Source organism: Nyctereutes procyonoides, unplaced genomic scaffold, assembly GCF_905146905.1.
Source record: "Nyctereutes procyonoides isolate TBG_1078 unplaced genomic scaffold, NYPRO_anot_genome, whole genome shotgun sequence".
Taxonomy (NCBI): Eukaryota; Metazoa; Chordata; class Mammalia; order Carnivora; family Canidae; genus Nyctereutes; species Nyctereutes procyonoides.
This window is the reverse complement of record NW_026575048.1, coordinates 38909307-38933662: the sequence shown is the minus strand read 5'-3', so window position 1 is coordinate 38933662 and position 24356 is coordinate 38909307. Positions and strand designations below refer to the sequence as shown.

General features: G+C 49.3%; 1 protein-coding gene across 1 annotated transcript in view; it reads right to left on the bottom strand.

Moving 5' to 3' along the window:
- POLR1A (RNA polymerase I subunit A) overlaps positions 1-24356 on the bottom strand; it is a 71314-nt gene that overhangs the window by 1960 nt on the left and 44998 nt on the right. The window contains exons 17-32 of the mRNA XM_055327253.1: positions 22112-22194; positions 21837-21995; positions 20093-20191; positions 19057-19209; positions 17607-17689; positions 16283-16448; positions 15169-15390; positions 14097-14311; positions 11631-11798; positions 10555-10690; positions 9927-10084; positions 5063-5189; positions 3599-3709; positions 2415-2708; positions 1317-1517; positions 16-133 (exon numbers count right to left, since the gene is read on the bottom strand). Of these exons, the coding sequence (XP_055183228.1) occupies positions 16-133; positions 1317-1517; positions 2415-2708; positions 3599-3709; positions 5063-5189; positions 9927-10084; positions 10555-10690; positions 11631-11798; positions 14097-14311; positions 15169-15390; positions 16283-16448; positions 17607-17689; positions 19057-19209; positions 20093-20191; positions 21837-21995; positions 22112-22194 (2493 nt within the window). The remainder of the gene's footprint in view (positions 1-15; positions 134-1316; positions 1518-2414; positions 2709-3598; positions 3710-5062; positions 5190-9926; positions 10085-10554; positions 10691-11630; positions 11799-14096; positions 14312-15168; positions 15391-16282; positions 16449-17606; positions 17690-19056; positions 19210-20092; positions 20192-21836; positions 21996-22111; positions 22195-24356) is intronic.

The window sequence follows — 24356 nt, the reverse complement described above, 5'->3', positions numbered from 1 at the left end:
CATAGCTCCTCTTACCATACACGGCAAACACATCTCTGATTTCCTTCTCGATCACCCGCAGTGCAGCCTCAATGCCATACGTGCTGGCCATGGCATGGATGTCATTGGAATAGAGGCGGCTCAAGTCCAGAACCTAAGGGAGGAAGGAAGGGCTGAGTGGGAGGGCCTGGCCTTCTGCTCCCTTCCTTTGGCATGATCCACCCTGGCTGAGCTCCTTGTCTGGCAGTCAAGCACAGCTGATGATGACGTGGTGAGGTGGCCCAGGATTAGCAAAGGGGACAGCGTAGGCAGAGCTACAGGTAGCCAGGCCCCAAGGTCTGTCTTGTTGTCACTAGCAGAGCCCAGAGATAACTTGGTACCTGCTTCAGGTCAACAGGAAGAAAAATATTTATTTAACAGACTTGTTTCCTAGGATTGAGACTTTCTTTGGTAGGTGAGGGAGGTTCTCTAGTAGACACTTAAATCCCTCTCCAGGACACATGGGGCAGCAATTGGGGAGCTCCGTGGGGGAAAGCCGGGTCTCATCAGAGGCCTGAAGCTCCAGTTCACCTATTCTGGGGCCCCCGAGGTGGCAGGTCACTATGGCAGGTCATCCCCACAGGACATGGTGGAGACCCTGGGCTTGTTTAAACAAACCCCACGAGCCTGACAGAGTTCACCCTGCCAGGGGCTGAGTCTTAGGAGGTATAAGCCCACCCTGCTCTATCCTCAGGGAGGTATCAGTGAAAGGCTCCAGGGCAGCAAGGACCTTTTTAAGGCAGCTGCTATGGGAGGAGAAATGTTCCAGGAAGGGAGAACTTTGTCAGCGGGGTGCAGACCTAGGAGAGTGAACTATAGGGATCCTAGCACTTCAGTATTCTCTGGGGAAACACCAATGCCTGGGTGCTGAGAGCATCTCAGAAGATTCTGAGAGACACAATGTGGGAGAATGAAGAAATAGCTTAGATGGATGGACAGACATGCTGCTGGAGCAGGTGGGACAGAGCACACTGGGTGGCTGGTCTGGGCCACTTCTGCTCCCAGGGTCTCCTTTACCAGATGAAATGAGCAGCTCCCAAGCCAGTAACTCAGCAACTGTTTCTTACAGATCTACTTTGGGGAGGTTTTAATTTTAAGGAAAAAAAAAATATAGCCAAATTAGTTTGAGAAACCCTGGGATAGATAAAATTAAGCTGGTTTATTTACCTCAAGTCATAACTAGGCTAATGTGCATGTGGATGGATCCCCAAGAAGAAGGCTCAGGGATGGCTGCAAGGCCCTGAGCCAGTAAGGACCTCATTCTCAGCCAGCAGACAACCTGGAGATGGGACATGTACCTCAGCGTATTTGAACAGCTCTGGCAGGTTGATTCCTTCTGTGTTTAAGACAAGCTCCTTCTCATTCTTCTTGTTGGTGGTTTCATTCAGGAGGCATCTCGTGATGCCCTTAGTTGCATAGACGACAGCACTCTGGGCCAAGGACATTACCAGAGAGGTCATGTCAAAGTTAATCTTCATCAGAGGGAGCTTCACTGTCACCTGCAAGAGGAGGGAGATTTGTGCCTGGGGCGGGGGCCACCCTGTAGCCCCAAGAGGGAGGCAGAGCCCTGTCCCCCCAACTCCAATGGTTCCCCAGGCAATGCCTTCAAAGCTTGCTTAGCAAACAAGCTTGCTTGGCTGGGGGCAGGAGGCCCTGCAGGGGCAGGCTGGCTGTGTAGTTGGGTGTGTACACATGAACACTGGATGGCTAACAGACTGCACACAGAGCAGCCATCTCCAGTCACCCAGATGAAGGTGCAAATAGTGGAGTGACACCTTCACAGGTGCTGGTGAAAATCCTATCTACTCAACAGTGCCCTCAATAGCCTTTCAATCACCACAAAGTGTCACATTGGTCATTTCATATGTGTAACCTGCTCAATGACTCTTATCCACATTGCCCTTTGGGAACCACTGGACTTGATCAAAACAAAGAACAAAAACATCAGTCTGTGTGTAGCTGTGCAGGCATCCTAACTGGCCCGCCTTTAAGGGAACCCCAAAGGTGGTGACTGCAACTCTGAAGTTGGTGACCAGAGGCCATGGGTGTGAGGAACCAGCACACTCCCGCTGGCCTCCACAACAACTCTGGGGTACTGAAAACGAAACGAGGTGAGAGGTTTAAAAGTATCCACAGGGCCTGGCCAATCAGACTCACATATACACACTGTTCTGGAAGAGTCAGAAAGAACTGGCCCACTAGGGGTTTGAGTCACATGTGTACGGCAAGGAAATGGGCAGAGGGTCCACAGCTGTCACCAGATTCTTTAAGGGATGTGGGACTATGAGAAACTGCAACCCACCACCATAGGCCCAGCAGGCCCCAGTGGCCAGCACTGGGGGAGCTCAGCAGCAGGCCCCTTGCAGGAGGCTCTGCTGGGGTGGTATGGCACTGACCTGGCACCACAGGCTCTCCTCAGTGTCGTACTGGTAGTCCTCAATGAATGGGTGGGACTCGCGCACGGCCTGGACCCGGCGCTCCTTGGCTTCAGCCCCCTGGGGCTCCCTGTTCTGGGTGGATTTCCGGGGCTGTGTGAGGGGGGCGGCAGGTGGCAAGTCCTCAGGGCCAGAGCCCACCTCTTCATCCTGCTCCTGGGCCTTGTGAGCACTGTTCCCAGAGATGTGCTCTTCCTCCTGCATGTCCTCATCCTCGTTCTCCTCCTCAACCTCCTCCTCGCTCTCATAATCGACCTGGCAGGGGAAGAAGTACAGTCTGTGTCACCTGAATCCCCACATGTGTCTGGACTTAGTCTGCATAACAAGCACCCCGCAGACACCTTATCTGTGTTTTTTAAAAAATTTGAGAGAAAGAGAGAGAGAGAAAGAAAGAGCAAGCAAGCATGTGCACACGAACAGGGGAAGGGGCAGAGGGAGAAGCAGGCTCCCCACTGAGCAAGGAGCCCAACAGGGGCCTTACGTGACTGGCCCCAGCCAAGCTGCAACTCCCGGGGCCGCCTTCTGTCTTGGCAGCCCCTCCCCTACGAATGCTGGCCCCTCAGTTCCAACTCCCAACACCCTTCCACTTTCCACGAGCGCCCTTTTGCCTGTCAATTTCCTCTAAATTGCCCTCTGTCCTAGCAGCAGTCATGAGATTGGCTTTTTTTTTTTTTTTTTTTAAGATTTGAGAGACAGAGCAAGCAGGCAGAGGGAGAGAGAGAATCTCTAGCAGATCCCCACTGAGTGTGGCATGGGGCTCAATCTCACAACCATGAGATCATGACCTGAGCCAAAACCAAGAGTCAGAAGCTTACCTGACTGATCCACCCACCGCCCCCATGTGACTTACTTTCATTGTAAAAATAAGAGGCAGCTTGACTTCACGTCCTTGAAAAGGCTCTAGGTCCCTGAATGTGATTCATTATAGAGCCAAAGGGCAGCCCGGGGATGGCCCCTGCCCAATTCCTGCCCTGTGAGCTTTATCTTCCCCACTGAGAAGTGTGCTGGGCAGGCCAGATTTGCTTCAAGGTTCCTAATGGGTTCCAGCAGGATAATAAAGGTGTGGCTTATGTGACAAGCAAGTTTCCTGTAGGTGTGACAGAGGGATGTGACCACAGCCCCTTGACCCTGGCCAGTCCCCTCACCTCCTCTTCTTGCTTCTCCTTGCGTTTGGCATCAGAGGCATCAGCGTCTCCCTCCTCAGCTTCAGCGTCCACAATGGGCCCCTCCTCTTCCTCATCGCCTTCCCGTTCTCCCTGTGATTTGAGGATGAGGAAGAAGACTGGTTCTAATACCCAGTGCTTGGTGAATCCATCTCTCTACCCATCCATCCTCCTTTTCATCCAATCAGTAACCTATCTGCCTGCCTCCATTTATTATACCATCCATCCATTCATTTTACTTCTACCTGCCACCCTCCTAACCACCCATCTCCCTACCCATCCTCCTAGCCAAACCATACATTCAAGTCCATGCTCTGAGCCAGCCCTGAACTCCCTGCTTCCTTCTCTTCAAGCTTCATTTTCATATGTATCACTCGTAAAATCCTGCTTTAAAAAACACTAAAAAAAAGTGACAAGGCTTTCCAAATCATTTAAAAAATGGTATAAAATATTGTTCCAAATATTTTTGTTGTAGGTGGAGATGAAGAGAGAGGACTGGCTTGGTGGTACTACTATATTAAAAACCAAATATTTACACCTTCTAGCTTTGGCTCCTAATTTCTTGTAGACTTCTTCCAGGTGCCTTAAGGATAGACTGAATAGCCTTTCAAAGACCATCCATGCCCATCTGTGTTTAATTAGCCAACTGGTAGATCTCCTGGGCCAAAGATCTAGTATTCTCTCTGGCCTGGGAAAGTCTGTCATTTTAGGGGTGAAGAGAAAGGCTCAGAGACAGGAGCTGACATAGCTGAGGCCCTAGAGCAAAGTAGAGGCAGTACCAAGTCCTCACTACAGCCCTCCCAGCCACCCCCCCCCCCAGGCTGTCTGCATTGGCACTTGCTAAACTATTGCTATGTAGCCCTACAAGCCAGTGCTGGCTCAGATGACACTAGGCAACCTGCTCCCACACTGCCCCTGCGTCTCCTGGCAGGTGAAGTATCATCATTCCTGGACTATTTTGCCTCCAATGGCTTCTCCCCGGCTCCTTCCATTTTTACTCCTATAGCCTAAATTTCCTGCTTCCAAATGCCTCTCTTAGTTCCTGCCAGTACTCTATGGCCTCACTTCACCCAGCCCAGGGAAGTCAAAGGCAGAGCAACATGAAACCAGAAAAAGAATTAGAAAGCCCAGTGGGTACCAATACTTTGAGCCTATTCTCAGCATAAAAATCACTTACAGAGTGGTCCTTGAGAGCAGATGGATGACCCTGGGCCCTCACCCAAGGCCAGTCAGACCTGTTATCTAGCAACCCCACTGTGGCTCTGTCAGCATGGCAGATAAATGATAAGGTACAAGGAAAGAGGGGCCAAAACCATGAAGGGGCTTGAGGTGTGCTGAAAATAATCTCAGAGCCTTCCTAGGACAGAAGACTAAGGCCCTAAGTAGCCACCCTATAGGCTTCCCAGCCCTGGGACTCTCCCCTGTGCTGTCTCCTGGGGGACTCACCCGATTCCTCTCCGACTCCCCAGAGTTGTCTAGATCCCGCTGGGTAGCTCTCCGAGTGTTAACACTTCTGAAAGCTGAAGCTTTATTATTCTTCTTTCTGAGGGATTCCATCAGAATTTTAAAGAACCTAAAGTGAGAAGAAAACCACACAGCCCCATTCAGGACCAGCATCTCTACTCTCTAGGATGTTTTGTCCAGGGGACTCACAGCCATCTAGGGCAGTGTCAGGGATTTACACATGAGATAGATACAGCGTCTCCTCTCAGCTCACTTCCCTCACCCTCTTGCTGTTTCTGAAAGGCACAGAGCATGTCACAGAGCACACTTGCTTCACAGCCCAGCAGGCCTGGTCTGAACCTATGTCCTGCCACTCCTCAAGTGTATGGCTTTTGGCATGAGAGTCTCCTGAGCTTTAACTCCCTCATCTGTAAGATGTAGGTATGGATATGTACTAGGCAGTCATGTTTTAAGGCTTAGAAATGAACCCCTGCCCAATAATTGTCACAAGGCCTGGCAAAGTGGGTGGTCCGTAAGCAAAGTTGCTAGCACAACTGTGGCTGATGTCTGATGAGGACCACAGACTCTATAGCAGGAGAAGGGAGTCTGGTCCAGGACTAGAACTGTTCCCCCGCCTGCCCTCGCAGCATCTCTAGAAAGTAGCACGGCTTGGGCCTGACAACTCCGGTCTCCCTGGGGCAGGAGCCCCGACAATTTGATGGAAGAACTAAGATGTGCAAGAGTTCATCAGAGTTTTGAAGGGCAATGATGACTTACTTTGTGGCCATAAATCATGTTGACAGGTTAGAACCAAACCAATTTAAAAGAACCAACTTGCATCAGAGCCTAGGGGGCCTTTCCTGGCCCCTCACCTTTCTTCTGACTTTCCTATTTTTAAGCTCCTTTAAGGCCTCACCCTGCCCTCTGCCCCCTGCTTCTTTTTTCACAGAATCTCTTGCCTGTCTTCTTCTTCAGGCCAGAACAGCATGCCAAAATGGATTGCTTTTAATTATATTAAGTATCAGTTCCTCAGCCAGCCAGCCATCCTGTGCTGTCTCAGTGCCTATGATGTGTGTATCATGTGCCCTGGGAGCAAAGCAAGGAGGAAAATACAGGAGTGCAGTCTTAATTTAAGCAGGCAGGTCAAATATTTATTATTTTGCTTATTAACAGCAAAAGACTACTGTTCACTCTCCTTGTTTTTATTTTTTTTTAATTTTTTAAAGTTGTGCATGGTTTGCTGAGGTTTCTGCAAAAAGTCTCCTCAGCCACCAATCCAGGGAAGAACCTGGTCACCAAGCATTGAGGATGGGGACAAGGGCCACATGAAGGAAGGCCAGCCTTGACTTGAGAAGATACAAACTGAAAAGAGGGGGTGAACGAGACGTTTCTGGAAGGCCAGGCTCGGGTTCAAATCTGCTTTCAGCCAAAACTGGAGAGGAAGGCCTCAATCTCATCTGTACAATGGGACGTTCCCACCCTGACTCAAGCCTATCACATAGTGAGGAGAGGAAATGGGATGGATGGGGATGTGGAAGCCATAGGCCTGCTGCCTCTCTGCCCCCCAGCTACTTTGGGGCTGCTGCTCTGACTCGACTCTCTAGGCTAGTAGCTTTGGGGCTGGCCAGTGTCACCTCTCCAAGGCTCCTCCCTGCAGCCCTCCACAACTGGCCCCACCCCCAAATACTCATCTGCTCCTACCTGCCCTGGTGCATCCTCTGAGCTCTTGCCCAAGCCATTTGCTCTGCCAGCAATCTCCCCAGCTCCTCTACCTGTTGGAGCTGCACCCAACCCTGCATTTGTGTGCAGGTGGAATTTCCCAAGGAGACCTTCCCTAATCTCTCCTTGCTGGGAATCCCATCTGCCTGGCCTGCCTCTTTTAGTGAACAAGATTGCTGGAGAACATGAGAGGTGAGAAAGCAGAATGAACCCTGACTGCTGAGTGGCTGACATGTGACTAGTGTGCCAGAGTCCTCCCGAGGGCGGGCGCAGTTTGCCCTTCTGTGGTTTTGCCAAGAACAAGGGAACTGAAGGCCCACAATGGCTGCTCTGTGAGGTTTTGCTATTTATCAGAATGTGGCAACGGAAAGGAACAGGAGGGATAGGCTACAGGGAAACTTCCCATTCCACATAAATAGTTGCAAATAGACTATGACCCTTGGGTGTTTCCAAGAGTGCCTTGGCAACAGCTCCGCCACCTGCTGCTTGCGAAGTCGGATTCAAAGAAGCTGTAATTGCACACTGCCAGCTTGGTTGTTTCATGTCTGGGGACGGGAGGCCAGAGCTTAGCACTTGACTCCTAGCTTAGTGCTCTTTCTACTTCACCATCCCAAACCACCTTCCAGATGATTTAAACTAACATCCAAAGTGACAGATTTCAGTACAAATATTTACAGAACCTTCAAGGCTTATACACCTCTATCTAGAGAAGTGCCTCTGTGTTTTCTTTCCTTCTCCAATCTATTGTCAAAATAGTCTCAAGATCCAATAGCTGGGAGAAGAAAGAGGAGGAGAGAGAAAGGGCAGGGGAGAAGAGAAAAGGCAGGGGAGGAGGTGAGGGGCAGGAAGGGAGAAAAGGTGTGGGGCGGCGTAGTAGGAGGTGTACTGTCATTCTTAGGGAGCACATTGACATTTCCCTATGGTCTGTAAGAGGCCTTCATGTGGCTGCTGTGCTGCCCGAGCCTGTCAAGGATAGCCCAAACCACAGCCCAGTTCACACATTACTCCTTCTCTCATTTTTGGCCCAATCTGCTTGAGTCGCAGAGCAGCTCCACCAAGAGCCACCGCACATGGCTTTGTTTCTCACAGCTTTCCAAGTACATAAGCAAAACACAAACTAGGAGCTGAAAAAGTACTTCACGTCTGAGAAGCCAGGCCTTTCCCTCATCAAGAAAAAATTTTTAACAGGTGATGGATTTTTCAATTCCCTGAGATAATGTAAGTAAAAAGACCTCTCAGGACAGCCTAGCACATGCCTCATGCTGACCTACCTGCTTGGCAGGTGAAAGCCCAAGGTGACTAGAAACGGGGCAGACCATGCACCTAAGCCTGCTCTTGGTAATTCTCAGGAGGCCATGTGATCCTAACTCCCATTTCTCAAAAAAAGGTTGCCTGGCCAGCACAAATATGCAGTGCTCTTGGGAGTTATGTTCCTCCACATTAATTAATGAGCCAGCAGGCTGGAGGCATGTCTCTTGTGACATGGCCCAGCATCACAAGAACACTGGATCTGCCTGGTAAAAGGAACCATCTCCACCTAGTCAGATGGCAATGCATGTGTTCCCCAAGGCCCAGCCAGCAACAAATTCACCCGGGCTCACACAAACTGGGGACTGGACCTGCCAGGAGGTGGTCCCTTTCCAAGGGGATGGGTTCACAACCACGCTCTCCCACCATAGTACCCACCATCCTGAACGCCACATGTTTGGAGGAGGGCTGGCCTGAAGCCAGCTCACATATTCAGGTGAGAGAGAAAAAGAGGGCCAATGGCAGAGCAGGTGACTTTTCTGGCCACACTGCATCCATGACTCAACTTTGAACGGGTATCACTCAGTGAAGGTTGGGGGGATGACTGAACCAGCGGGCTCTGCCTCTACTCTGCCCCATTGGTTCTCCATTTCAGTGAGGCTCAGAGAAGGCCTGAGAGCTAGTCTAGATTAAAGGCAGTGGTTGGTGTAACAGGCTCCTGCTGACAGACAAGATCTATTTGGGCGTTACCAAGTTTCTGAAGATATATGAATTAGTTGCTGGTATTTAAAAATTAGGAAACTTCTTACTCATAAAGGCAAAATCAAGCAACCAAATAGCCAAAAACAGAAGAAAAAAAAATGGGAGGAGAAGCTTTCTTTTTTTTTTTTTGAATCAGAACATTTGGCCACCTTGACCCACATTCCTGTCCCAAGGCAGATTCTGCACTCTCCAGCCTGTTGGGGGTCTCCTTACTTGATTCACTGGCCTGTTATCTGCAGGGCCCTGCAGCCATTTGAGTTTCTGTGGCATGATCTAGGGTCAGCTGGTCAGTCAGAAGTTTCACTGGCTCTTCCTGGCATACCCCAGCACTGGTATGCCCACCACCCTACTCCTGTGTACTCACTCACTCAGCACGTGGCCTGTACTTTTTATTTATTTTATTTTTTTTAAAGATTTATTTTTATTTATTTATGATAGACATAGAGAGAGAGAGGCAGAGATACAGGCAGAGGGAGAAGCAGGCTCCATGCCAGGAGCCTGACGCGGGACTCAATCCTGGGACTCCAGGATCGCGCCCTGGGCCAAAGGCAGGTGAGAAACTGCTGAGCCACCCAGGGATCCCAGCCTGTACTTTTTAAATACCCAGCAGTAACTTACACTTGAGAGAGAAGGATGTTCATTCTCCCTACCAGAAGGGAACCAGAATTTCTCTGTAAGAAGCTGCAGGGAACCCCAGCTACAGAACAGGGGTTTAAAAGCAGCATGCCATTGGACTCAAACAGAATATAAATGTATTAGTAACCACATAATGCAGCCTGGAACATCTTGTTAAAAATCACCACGTGCTGGCCTGCCCTCATAGTAGCACCACTGTGACAGAGCTCCATCCTCCTTCCGGCACACATACTTCTGCATCTTAGAGCCTCCACAGCCGAGAAGACAAGATTCCTCAGCCAGAGAGAAGCAAAGTTTGAGAATGGTGTATGGTTAATGTAGTCACACCCACAAGCCAGATTAGGAATGAGGTGTCCAAATTAGGCTACAGGGCCTGCTGTTTTCCCAGATCTTTCCTTTGAAGGACCCATTTAGACAAATGCACTGAATCTCTAGGAGGCCTGCGGCCTGGACACTCAAGGCCCATGACAAAACTAAACAAGAAATGTACCCAAGTCCTCACCTTGTTTCCATGAAGTGCAGGATGTCCTCAGGTCTCAGGCACTTCTCCTGCTGGTAATATGCATGTGGCAGGAACTGAAACCGCAACTGGTACACCTGAAACTTGTCCTGTTTTTCTCCAATACGGAAGGACTCTTGGACGTCAATTTTCTCCAACACCTTGAACCAGGTGGACAGAGAGAACCCAACTTGCCTGAGTTCCAGAGGACTGCACATGCCAAGTGGGTTTTGGGAAATCCAAGGGTTTAAGGGGGTAGGAGCAGGGGCCACAGGCCAAAACCCCAAAGAAAACCCACTGAGCTCTGCCAGTGTGAATCCTTAGGGGACAGGGACCCACAGCTAGCAGGTCACCTCCAGAGGATGGTAAGGCTGCAGGCAGCAGACTCCAGCAGCACCAGTAAGCTACTGCAGGAAGCATTTTTAAGGAACTCGATAATGATGCAGAACTGATGATTACTTTTAAAGCTTACTGGTTCATCCCTGCTTAGCACCTGGCAGAGAAAGCTTTTCCCTCATCTGTGGGAGTCTGAACCCAGAGTCTGAACAGTCAGCAAATTCTGTTCTTCACAGATGGGAGATGCAGGAAAATGCCTCCACCCAGGGCGCAGCCAGGCCCAACAGACAATTACCTCCCCTAAGCATACTCTGGTGAGTTGCTTCTTCAGACTTTTCACTCTCTTCAGGGCTTTCTTGGTGTTGAACACGGGCACGCTCATCATGGGTGTCTTGATATTGGCACTGGCCACCATGAGAATCTCCCTCAACCTGTCACAGAACAAGGACACATCATAAGAGATACCCAGATTCCCTATTTGTGTGAGGTCTTTCTTATCACGATGTCAGAGCTCTTCTAGGATCTGAGAAGCCTTGGGATCTTGCAAGGAAATACGCTGGATCAGTAAGTCCCAGCTCTGGCCCCTTGCATGACAGGAAGGGATCCTCATGTCAGTTTTCTCCAGGGGAGCATGGGCTCTTTCCTCAAGGACAGACTAGTATTCTTGTTTCCTATCACCTCAGCCTTGCATACACTGGATGCTTACTAAGAGCTAACGGAATACATGAGAGATATGGGGATGGGTAAAGCATCTGCTGTGCTCCTAGTGGGTGCAGGCACCATCATGCTCCTAGCCTTGCCTGTGAGCTCTGTCAGCCCACAGAGCCCAAGTGCATGGTGGGCCCTGGCCTCCTCCCTTCTACAGGTCGAGGATCCTGAGGTTAGGGAAGCTGAGGAATCCAAGTCTCTCTGCCAGAAAGTGGCAGGGCCAGGTACTGAATGCAGGTGGGTCTCCACTCTTTCTTTTTGCCCAGTGGCCATGATCCTGTAGATGCACACACTTACCTGAAGGGCCACTGTGGGTCACATTCTAGGTGAATGGTGCCCCTGGAGTTAGGTAACCAGGGTGCATGGGGCTTGTTAACCATATCTGTTCCTGAGTTCTGACCCCAGGAGTGCAACTTCATAAACATCCCAGGTAACAGAGGAATTGGCAAAGGGATAAACAGAGATTCTAAGAGGCCTAGGCACTGACTGAGCCACAGAAACCAGTTGGGTTCCAGAAAGTCCAACCCTAATCTCCATTTTTGATGAGATGCCCACTTCCTTCCCTCCCACTATTTCTCTGTCTCACTTACTCTCAATTAAATGACTTCTCCCAGGAGTGGGCTTAGGACAGACCCCACCCTATGCACCCCTGTAGCCCCACACCTTGGAATGCCCAGGGTGACATTCATCTCGCCTCTGCCAGCAAAGTGGAAGGTGTTCAGGGTCATCTGTGTGGAGGGCTCTCCAATGCTCTGGGCAGCCAGCAGGCCCACAGCCTCACCCGGGTCACATAGCGAGCGCTGCCACTTCAGCTGCAGTAGAGTCCTCAATCTGAAATGGGGCAGAGGGTGGCAGGGGTTAGGAGTGCAGACACCACCTGTCTATCTGTTAGGAGCTGTCAATGTCACCCAAAACCAGGGTGCATGGCACTATAAGCTCACCTTCTTTCTGGGCTTGTTATTTCTAGGTAAATGGTCCTTCTTCTAATCCTTAAAATCCCATTACTAACCCTAGGATGACCTAAATTACACAGTACAGATCCCAGCTAGGTGGTTAAAGCTCTAGATGTCCGAGCTCAGACTGTTCACACTTGCCCAGAGAATGTCACATGTCTACTCTGCACCAGTCACCATGAGTGCCCTAAGCAGTGAGAAATTCTGAGCCTGCTACTCATGTTTTCCTTTGTTAATTCCTTTTTCCCCACCTCCCACTGTATAAACTAGGAAGAGGTTCACCAAAGCAATTATGGGGATAGGGCTGGGGAGGAAGGGGAATATTTGTTTTCTTAATTGGTGTAAATGGCTGCAGGTTACTTGGGTAGCGTGCATGCTCTACAGTTTTGTGATTTATTCACCATTCTTCCTATGAAAGCTAGCTCTTTTAAAACAGCCACAGGAATACTGCATATTATCGCAGCAGCCATGGAACAAGGAAGGGGCTCAAACCACATAGACAAAATGCACGTACTAGAGAAAGTGGTAATGCTACATTTCTAAGCAAGTGCTTTTTAAAAGTCAGACTTTTCTCTGGGGCACCTGGGAAGCTTAGTTGGCTGAGCATCTTGACTCTTGATTTCAGCTCAGGTCATGGATCTCAGGGTCATGAGATCACGCCCTGCATCGGGTTCTGTGCTCAGAGGGGAGTCTGCTTGAGACTCTCTCCCTGTCTCTGCCTCTTCCCCTGCTCATGTGCACTCTCTCTCTCTCTCTAAATAAATTAATTAAATCTCAGAAAAAAAAAAAAAGTCAGACTTTTCTCTAACCTGCTGTGTCATCTCTCCCAGTTACTTCAAACCGCTGAGGTCTGGGTACCTGTCAGTATTCCTGACAGAGGAGTACCTCCAGAACTTTGGAGTTTCACCCTGAGCTTGTTGCTTGTTAACAAGTCCCCTGGGAGAGCCACTGAGGCAGCACTGCCTCCCAACTTGGCCCTGCAAACCCAAGTGACACTCCCGAGCTAAACTCTCCCACTCCTCCTGCAGTGCCACTGCCCGTCCTTCTGAAGGTAAACAGCCAGTGTCCTGAGCTGCAGGGAGGCAGGTGAAGGGGCTGAAGGGGCCATAGTTCTGGCGATAAGTCCAAAGAGCCTAGCCGGCGCAAGGAAACCTACTCAATGTTTCATTACAAGGTGCTAAAGCAGGTGCACCCTGACACTGGTATCTCTTCCAAGGCCACGAGCATCATGAACTCGTTTGTGAACGAGGTGTCTGAATGGCTGGCTGGCAAGGCTGCCCGGCTGGCCCAGTACTCAGGCTGAACCACAATGACATCCCGGGAGGTCCAGACAGCGGTATGTCTGCTGTTGCCTGGGTAGCTGGCCAAGCACACCATATCTGAGGGCACCAAGGCTGTCACCAAGTACACCAGCTCTAAGTGACCCAGGGCCTTCCATTAATAAAGAGTGAGCTGTTCCACCCCTCAAAAAAAAAAAAATAAAAAAAAAAGTCCATACTTTTAAGGTCTTCCAGCTCTTTAGGCCAGGCTCAGTGAGCTGAGTGCAAAGGATCCCGTGACTAGGGGACTGCTCCAATACAAACCCCACAACAGTCATTCCTTGGAGACACTTTTGATGTTTTAATCCAATGTGGCTCGGTGCTGGTACATGCCTGGCTTCCCATCTACCCAGATTACAGGACTTTCCTATTTATTGATGAGCAAGTCACAAGTCCAAACTGAGGACTACACGTGGTCCTTCATTCCTAAGATTTCAGAATCCAAAGCTCGGAGAACACCAGGGAAGTTAGATCCAACCCTTCCTGAGTGGCTGAGCCATGGTATTATAGGGCCATGAATGATTTGCCCTGGGTCAGAGCTAGAAGCTACTGAATAGTGAGCAGATTCCCTGCTTCTCACTTAGCCATGACTGTCATGCCAAACTTGAGAGAGGTCATTTCTGCAGTTCCCATCCAGCAGAGCATTGTTTTCTGTCTTGGCCTAGGCAGGGAGTTCACTCCTGTTCTTGCCTGTCTTAGAGCCCTCTGGGCCTGCAAGGTGTCTTTTGTTTTACTTCCCTCCCTCCTGCTGGAGGCTCAAACTGAGGAGGCTGCCCTCCCTTCTGGAGTGGGTGAGGAAGGGCCCGAGAAGCAGATCCTTCCTCTGTGCATGTCCTGTAACAAGTCAGTGTCATTACCTGTCAAGAGAAAGTTCTGATTTCTTGTAACTCTTTTCTGCTTGAGCTGCCCACTCGAGACTGTAGTCATCCACCTTTTTTTCAAATGTTTCTGACACCGATGCAAAATAGATGTCTGGGCGCCAGACAGCCAGACTGGGGTCAGGACAGGGAGCTGCCTTCTTCTGGTATTTCCTTCGACTCTGCTCATCTAACTCACCCCACATCTTCAAGATCTGAAAGGAAGTACAGGCCTCAGCCACATGGGAGGAAACCAGGAAGGGGCTTGTCTTCCTGGGGACATCCAGCAGGATAAGGAAGATCACAGGCACTGGCTCCAAATCAGAGTACGGAAGGAGAAAGAACCAGACCACAACAAGAAATCCACCTCAACCTTCAGGACAGAGGTGAACAGAATCCATTGCAGCAAGTACTTCCTGACCACGACTCTCTAAGTTCCTCATTCTGGCACATTCTAACATAGGTGGGGTGACCACAAAAGTTACTATCCACACTGGAATTCTTTTAGAGTCAAATGGGGAGCTGTCATTAATAATGCTAGCATAAAAGGCAAAGCCAGGACCCCTCCCTAGGCCAACCAGGACCTGCCTGCCCCTCATCCAGGCTTTCACATACTTGATGCCCCAAAGCTATCCCACACTGACTGCTTCAAAGAGCTTCCCCTGCGCCTCCTTGCTGCCAGCTGTGTTTCCTGAATGGGAGGGCTCAGCAGCAGAGGAGGAGACGGGAGAGAGTGAATCTGGGCATTTATCCACCACCCTCTCTAAGAAGCCTCCCTACTGCCCACAGCCAGTCTCTCCACTTCTGGTGGCTGCTCTGTTTCTGCCCACCTGCGGTTGTAAGGACAAGTTACCATCCCTACTCAGTTTCCCCAAACCCTGCCCACACCCTTGTAAAGTAGTCCCCTCCTTAAATTCTCATTTGAGGAATCTGTTTCCATTTGTTTCCTAACAGCGAATAAAGCCAGATTATACAATCACACCCACTGTTAGGAAACTAACCTGTTTCCTCCCAACCCTGACTGAGACCTCTATGCTCCAGGCACTGGGGACACAGCCACCCCTCAAGTCACCTGGTGCGTCCCAAGGCTGCGGCCATTCTGGTTCCCATCCTCAAGATTCAAGGCTTTCACAGCTGCCTGAATTTTCTGTGAATAATTCAAGAAGGCGCCTTTTCTCTGCAGGGCATTGGAATGCTTGCTTTGCCATTTTTTGATGGCTCTGAAGTGACGGAGAGCTTTTTGGGGATCTGCTCTGGATAAAACTTCATGAAGACACTTCGATTTCATTATCACCTAAACAAACAAACCACACACATACAAGACCAAAGAGATGAGGGCATGACACAAAAGCCATGTCACACAACCTCCTAGGACCAAGATGGTCGGTATGGGCTCCTCATAACGCCTCTCAGAGGGGCTGGGCACCCACTGCTGACCAGAGCCCTCGCTGTGTACCCTGGATTTGGGAGCTAGGGGTTTCAGGAGCTGTAGGGATAACAGGGGAGACCAGCACATTCAGCACCCCTCCAGAACCCAGTGGGGCTTCTAGGGAGAGAGGAGGAGAGGAAGTGACGTCAAAGCTCTGGGACAGGTGCAAGGATGCAAAGGAGTCAGCACTGGAGTGCAATCTTCAACTCTGCCATCTGCTATGTGGCCATGGGCAGATTATGATGGCTTTGGTATCAAAGTGCAAAACGTGCTGACTGCTCAGTCAATGGTGACAGGCATTTCTGAGGTAGTAAGGTATGGTGGTATGAACACCACCAGTCTGTTTCAGATAGGCCTGGGTGTAGAGACAAGCTCTGCCATACACCAGCAAGTCATGATACGCTACTGCTCCCCTCAGCTGTAAGATGGACAGAAGAACACCCACTTCCTCAGGTTGTGGTGAGGACAGAAGTAGTGTCCATGATGCACCTTAGCTTAGGGCCCGGCATGTGACAAATGATCCAGATGGCAGCTGTTGTTCTGGAGGCACATGGGCCTTTCTGATGTCTTGTGCAATCAAAGTCCCCATACCGGTTGTGGAAATGTCAAGTGTGTCAAAGCACTGGATGGTGCTTTCTAACCTTTCCCACTTGGCTTTTCAACAGCTCTATTCCTGCATGGCAAACGTCAGGGTGTGAGGCCCATGGCGCAGCTCCGGGCCTCACTGCCCCCCAGGCACCAGGGCTAGGCCTACTACCTTATAGTTGCTGGCGAGGAAGGGGAACTGCTTGGGCTGCAGGAACTGCGTCTTCGGGATGTCCAGGCCATCCTCCCCGTACAGAAACTGTACCACGCTGCCATCGCTGTCACGGACGGTCAAATCATACTGGACGACCAGCCCCTCCAAGTGCTTGATGATACATCTGTACAGAGACCAGGGCAGTGGACAGTGGAAAGGGGGACTGCTGTTCTGCAGGCAGCCAAGCAAGGCTCCAAAACCCCAGGCTCTAAGCTACAGCAGCTTGGGGCCAGCAGCTGCACTTCCTGATGCTTCTTTGGGAGGAGGAAGCTGCAGACATGTGAACGAAAGCCTAGTTGCCACTGCTTGGCCCTTGCTCTCATGTCTAGCCCCAGCAGCTGGGACTGCTGCCTGCCTTTTGGCTGGCTGCCTCAAAGAGCTCTGCCTCCCTGGGCAGACGTTATCCAAGTTCCCAGAGAACGGGACTTAAAAGCAGGCCTGAAAGGCATGGGTATTTCTTCTTGCCATCTTCTCCACTTCCTACCACCGCTTCTATTAGCACACGTTCTCTGGGCTCATGAAGAACCACGACCCGCAGGATGCCTGGGTGGCTCAGCAGTTGAGCACCTGCCTTTGGCTGAGGGCATGATCCTGGAATCCCGAGATCGAGTCCCGCATCGGGCTCCCTGCATGGAGCCTGCTTCTCCTTTTGCCTATGTCTCTGCCTCTCTCTGTGTCTCTCATGAACAAATAAATAAAATCTTAAAAAAAAAAAAAAAAAAAAAAAGATCCATGCATGACCCAAACCCCCCAAGGCAGAGCTTCTCGATGCTGCATTCCAAGAGAGGGGAGGCCGGGGCACAGGGATCTGCCGTCCTGTCCTACCGGTCACTCTGGAGTCAGGCCTTGTTCAGGTTTAAGCTTCATTCCCCTCCCCCTTGCCCAAACAGGTCAGTTAGAGGGGCTACTTCTTCCCTTTCCTCTCAGCAAGGACAGAAAACCAGCAGGTCTGGGCCTGGCATCCTCTCTGCACTGTCCCAGATGCTGAACCTTCCCAAGGCAGATGAGCTCCTCACTGCTCAAGGCCTTTCCCTGGATTCATAACTCTACCCCAATGAGGGGAGTGGTGCGTTTGCAGAACACAGGGGCTCTCCACAGAAACTTCTGAGCTCATGCTCTATCAATCTGTTAGAAGGGGAAGAATATCTGCTATTTTCTGTTTCAGGCCACTCATGGCAGTTTTTTAAAAGTTTTTCATCCAAACGGACTGTAAGTGAACTGTCAATGACAGCATAAATGACAGATGATAGATGACAGAGGTGACAGAGAAGGTGCTTTTTACCTTTGGAGATAGCCGGAGCGGCTGGTCTTCACAGCAGTGTCCACTAGACCCTCTCGCCCTGCCATGCAGTGAAAGAAGAACTCCTGTGGGAGAGATGGGGCCGAGACCCAGAGGTGGCAGTGAGGACAGGGTGCTTCCTGAAGGGTGGCACAGGCTAACCCTGCCAGCAGCCATGTCTGATCTCCTACGGTCCTTGGCTTTGACAGGCCCAATGGCCCACTGACTTCACCCTCCTTCCTCCAGGGTTACCTTTGACTTTCCTTGCCTGAGACCAGAGGGGCAAGTGGATCCTGTGTACAAGAGCCAGGAGCACCCTACCAGCACTCATGCGTTCCACCCGCAACATTTTACCCCATGCCCTACATCCCACTTTCCAAATGGAAACAGTGCTGGGGCCTCATCACTCTTCCATTCAGCCCACATCCCTGAATTCTGCCCCCAACAGTGTCACCAGAGGCACACATTGTTTTCTAAACATTTTAATTCATATATACTAAGAAACACACTTGCAACAGTAGTCAGCAAATGTATAGACACACACACATGCACAGAAGACAGAAAACTCACAGAAGAACTTTATGAAACTATCCCGTCCCTTACTCAGATGCTTTTTTTCATCACTCTGTTCTGTTTTATTACTCAAAGAAATGCCAGTCCCTATCTATTACAGTTACAGTGATTTCATGATTCCTAGGGGGTCATAATCAGAGTTTAAAAAGTTCTGGTCTCTAACATCTCTCCTCCATCCTTTGCCAGAGGCCATGGGTGATCACTGGAGAGCCCATCCATGTGGGTCTCAAGACCCCTTGGAGCAGTCAGTGGCCTTGAAACAAAGGGCCGATCCTGATCACAACCTGGTCTTAGTTGTCTGATCTTGCAGAGATGCACTAACCAAGGAACAAAAGGTACTAACATTCACAAAGCCATTTCTGCCAAATATGAAGAGAAAGCCTTTTTCTTAGGGGAGAGTTCTGTTGTTGACCAAGGAAGAACTAGACCTTTGCTACAGCTACTCAAGTCTCCCACTGTGAAGGGGCCGTGGGAGGTGCTTTTAGTGGGGATTCATGAAATCAATCTCTGTGATGTTCCTTTTGTCAATGGAGGGCACCCTGGGGAGGGGCATCCTCTTCTCTAGCTGCCTTCAAAGTAGGTGAGAAATGGTTTAGAGAGGGCATAGGGCAAGAAAAGGTGGAGCTGGGATTGGTCTTATTTATCTTTTCACTTCTCAGCAAATGCTGAGGTCACTATGTGCCAGGCCCTGTAAAAGCTCTTGTGAACACAACAGGGTCCTCCTCATGGGCCACAGGGTCTAGTGAGTAAGCAATAAATAGCTAAGTATTTAGTACTTGATTGTCCTTGCTCAAAGTTCAAAGTTGTTGGTATAGGTCATGGGCCTCCTACCACTGAGCCTAGCAATGAGAAGAGCCAAGAGCAAAAACCAAATACATACAGGAGGCTTGATGCCAGTGAGGAATCTGCCAGTGACGAAACCACCAGCCCTTGGGGTGAACTCATAAGGCTCAAAGCAGGGCAGTGATTTGCCAGACGCCATCAGGGGGGGTCTCCGACCTTCCAATTCGATTTGGCCTAGCAGGCATGAAATCTGGAGGAAAAGAAACCCAAAGGAAACTCAAGATCCACACATGTTTTAAAGCTTTGTCCTAGCAGAGGGAAAGCCTGCTATGGAAGAAAAGTTGTATGAAAACTGGTTTCAAAAGGCCAACCGAGATTTTCAAATAAATTAGAGGAGCTTGTGTTTCAAGGGAAGAGCTGTGTTTTCCTTTTGCTGACACATCAAAATTTCATACATTTGGGGTCACTTGTAACTGGGTTATGTTGGTAAAAGAAGCCATGTTTCAGAATCATCACATTATACCTGGAAGGGACCAAAAGGCCCTAATGGAGAAATTGAGGCCTGCAATTACCTGAAGAGAAGTAATTTATTGTGATCCTTAAATTCTAAGGCCAAAAGAGAATAAAAGCACCTCTTAATATTCATGCAGGTGAGGGGAGAGCAGTATGTCTGGATTTCACTTCAGTCAAGAGGGCTTCCTGATGGCCTTTGGCCTCAGAAGCCCACTCTATAGTGCTTTGCACTTGCCAAGGTCCTCAGGACTTTAAGAAGAAATGTTAACATTTGTGAACATACTGCAAGAGCACTGCAGCCACCCAAAGAGGTAATAGGCCTTCAATCAGAGGTCCTCTAGGACAATGCTTATAATGATAAATGAAAAAAAGGAGGCCATGACAGGATCTCAGCTAAGCCTGATTATACACACATTTGCACTTATGCCTGTGTTTGTTTATAATATTAATGTGTTAGCAGTGGTTACCTCCTGTACTGATTTCCATATGCTTTCTGTTTTTTAGTGCTTGTTACATTTTATATGGCACATGATCCTTTTAAAACTGAAAAAAATCTGCAAATTGCCTCCTGCCATCACCCCACCCTTCTGGCAAACCAGCCGGCCTGCCTTTGCTCACACCTGCATAGTGTTCACAGTTGAACCTTTGGCTCCAGACTGCACCATCATCTGCAAGTTGTTGTCTGGGAACTGTCTGTGCAGGCCAAATGGCATGCATGCCTGCAGATTAAATAAACACATCAAGTCAGTGACTTCACTCTCTTTTGAAATCCCAAGGTAATCCCAAATCACAAGGTAAACCCAGGATACGGAAGCAATGAACTTAGACTATTTATCCAGAGATGAGTGCCATATCCCACTCAAAGTAAGAGGTCTCATTTGGCTAGGATCCTTTTGCTAGAACTCCTAGAGAGAAGTCTAACAAATGATGGCCCACACTCTTCTGATACCCTCTGCCAAGAAGCCTGAGGCTCTTATCACTGGAAAATGAGAACAGAAAGGGAGAACCAGAGGGGCCTGCATATCCAGTTTGTGATTCTAAAAAAGAGCTGGTTAAAAAGAAAATCTGAGGTGATACCCTTGTGAATCTGCCCAGCAGACACAGCCTTGGTTCCTGCACACCTAAAAGTGAGGACCAATGTCCACTGTCACACTCACATTTACCAATATGCTGCCCTAGCACCATGTGGGAGCCTGGCCTTGGCTCCAGAGCCAGCAGATAGGAGCAAAGCCTTCTACGTGGAACCTGAGATGCCAGGAGGGACTCCCAGTTTATTTAAGCCTCTGCCTAAGGCTGCAGAATCCATGACCAACACAGGAGAGGTGGAGGGGGATGCGGATGGAAAAGAGGAGCTGGAGGGACAAGAAGCAATCCTGAGATGCTTCTGAAACAATGCCCCAGCATTCTCAGTCAAACCTGGAAACTGAGCTTCCTGGTTCTCCGAGAGTTACCGGGAAGGCTCCTCTGAAGAAAACCTCTCCAGGACAACACTTGTACCAATAGGAGGTCTGCATTCTTGGCAGTCTAAGGGATGCCAAGAGCCATTTAAGAAGACATCCAGCAAACACTGACTTTTGTTGAGCACTCACACTGGCTCCCCCTCTCCTTCTCAGGCTGGGACTCAGGGCCCAGGAGGCAGGGTTAGGGCCAGGCTGGCTCCTTCAAGCTGCAGGACTGGAAGCCCCAGCTCTAGGACAAGAAGGTGGAGAGCCCAGTCTATAATGCTGTCCTGTCCGGGGACTTCCCTCTCTTTTCTGAGTTGTACAAGAACTGGCAGAAAAGCAGTTGGGGAAAAGCAAAGCAAAGGGGCTGTGGGGAACTTTCAGAGTGCTTCCACCATGTCAAGAGCGTGCTGTAGATTAGCTCCTTAATCCTCTCAGCAACCCTGTGAGGTAGGTGCTCCTTATATCCCTACCTCTAGGTGAGGAAACCAAGGCACAGACTGATTCTATCACTTGCCCAAAGTCACACAGCAAGTACATAGCAGAGTGAGGATTAGAGCCCCCACCTTCACCCCTGGCTCTGTTGTATAGCAACCAGCAGTGTTTTCGGTCCTCCATTTTGCTCTCCATCCCACAGTGGCCTCGGGGGATTCTTCACTCCCCTTTGATGCAGTCACCCCAACATATATACATTTAAAAAAAAAAAGTGCAAAGCATTCCCTTTCAGCATTAATTGGGTAAGAGAATGAAGCTCTTGGCTCTTCCAAATGATGAATTCCACACATCCCACCTCACATCTCACCTAGTTAGCTGTTAAATGGCCAAATGGCTCCACAGGGCCCCAATTGAGAAGCAAAATGTAATTTTTTTAAAAACCAGCATTTAAAATGGTGGTGATAAGCGCACACATTGCTAGACTAACCTTGTTAATCTCATTGCTGTAATGGTTCACTTCCTCCTTGAACTTCAGATCAATCATGTTAAAATCCCTCTGGTCTTTGCCCAAATGGGCATCCTGCCATTTCCCTCGGACCTCATCACATGATGCGGCTTCTGGCAGGTTTAACGCAGCCCTGACAGCCTACGATGGGATAAGGAACATGTTAGAGGCAGCAGCCAAGGAAGGAGAGTGTGAGTTTCGTCCCATGGGAGACCTGACCCTCTGCAGCAGGCTGTAGCCTCCCAGACCCTCCTTACCCGCGGCCCACAGTGGGTGGACTCTTCAATGACCAGGTGTCTCTTCATATCCGCCTTCCGCTTAACCAGAATGTCTTCCACACCTATGAGGTAAGACAGATAAACTTGTGTGGGACTGGGCCTGACCTCTCACTGTGAGAGGTCAGGGCACAGCGCCCAGTGCCACAAACACAGGAAGCACCAGAACAGCAATGAGGATACAAACATCAATATGGAGAGCTTGTCACCATCTCTTGAATGCTTCCCACAGGGCAAGCATTCTAATCCCCATTTTACACATGGTCAAACTAAGGCTCAAACTTGATCTACCTGTCAGATGTTACATAGGTAGAAAGTACACCCAGGACCAAGTTACACACTTGTGCTTTTAGCCACCAGCTATACTGCCTCCACTCAATAAACAAGCACTGGATGAATGGGCTAGGGATGAAGATGAGGTTTCAGATGAAAAACTGAGAAGGAAGACAGAGAGGGAAAGAACATCCTGGTTTTGATTCCCAGAAATCACACATCACAAGGCCTACCCTACATAGTTGTATGTGTATGCAGGCACACACTTGAGCCTGTCACTGCAGTTAAACCTGTCCTCTGGCTCCAGAAGTTTGAGGAATTCCTCACCTTGGGCAGGACATCTTTCTACTTCATCCTTCAATCAACTATTTCCCGTCTTTATGTGTGAGTGCTATTGGACTCAGAAATCCCTCAGCCAAGATCCGAATAGGAGGAAAAAAAAAAAAAAATCAATGGCTGCACTATGCAGAAGCTGAGCTAAAATATCTGGAATCCCCAGTGCCACATCTTTGAAGCTTAAAAGGCTCTAAAGAACATGTATGAGCAGGAAGGGAAAGAAAGAGTCCCTCTGTGAGGAAGCCGTGATCACGAAAGTGCGTCCTTCTAAGGGGTTGGCTCCAGGCCACCTTGCTGTCCCTCCACTAACTCCTGGCTGTAAAGGCTGGAGCAGAGGTGACTTCTCTAACCCGCCCTTCCCCCAGAGTTGTGCCCAGCTTGGCCCAGCTCCCTTTCTCAGTCTCGTGGTTTCTAGAAGGCCTTTGCACTCAGGGGCATGTGCAAGCAGAGCTGTAGGCATGGCTCGGTTTGTTGGGTGTGGTCCTCCACTGTGATCAGGGTGTGGCATCTTCCTTTTCTTTTCTTTTAATATTTTATTTATTTGTCAGAGACAGAGAGCACACACAGGGAGTGGCAGGCAGAGGGAGAAGCAGGCTCCTCACCGAGCAAGGAGCCCAATGTGGGACTTGATCCTAGGACCCTGGGATCATGACCTGGGCCGAAAACAGATACTTAACAGACTGAGCCACCCAGGCGTCCCTACTTTTCATTTTTAAAAATGTTTGTTCCAGGGCCCTCTTCCTGGCAATAAAGTGTAGACCAGGAAACTGCCCAAATGTTTAATTATAGCAACTGGTTAAATAAACTGTGGTACAACTACACAACTGGAATAAACTGTAGCCCTAGACCTGAGGCTGTAGGCTTATTTTAGGAGATTTATAAATACATTCCATAATGGGAAGGAAAAGATTACCAAACTGTGTAGTGTAGGATCTCACTGTTTTCTGAATGCATTTATACTGGCAAGTCTAGAAAGACATACATCAAATCAGTATTAGTCATCATTTCTGATGATTGAATACTGGGTGACTTTCAATTACTATCATGTTTGTATTTATTTTTACTTTTCCACAATTAATATCTATCCTATAACTACATAGGCCCCACTGCAGGCAAGTGAACAAGCTCTAGCTGAGGCAGGCCCTCAGCTAGAATCCCAATGATGAGATTCCGACCATGTCTGTGCACAAGCAAGTCTGCAAAGCAGAGTCCTACTTCCACCACTAAGGTTCAAGGTACTAAGGGTACCATGAACTAGACAATTCCAACACTCACAGTGGCTCATGTTCAACATGAAGCATGTCACTTGCTCCTCATAGGAACACTGCAGAAGGGCTCAGGAAGTAATAGTACACTTGCAATCTCTATCAAGGCCACCTTGCTAAAATGGTGTGTGTTCATTTCCAGGGAGGAAACAAGGTAGTTCCTCTTCCTACATTAGGTCACCCCAACAGGTCTGCTCCAACACTGTGTTTCTGACATGGGGGAGGTATGGCCAGTTCTGACGATAGGGAAGGCCCTTTGTGGAGCGCAGACTGCTCAAGGAATTCCGGAAGCACACTTATAGGAGAGGATGGAGGTAGGTGTGAGTGTGAAAAATCAGGCTCAGGGACAGAAA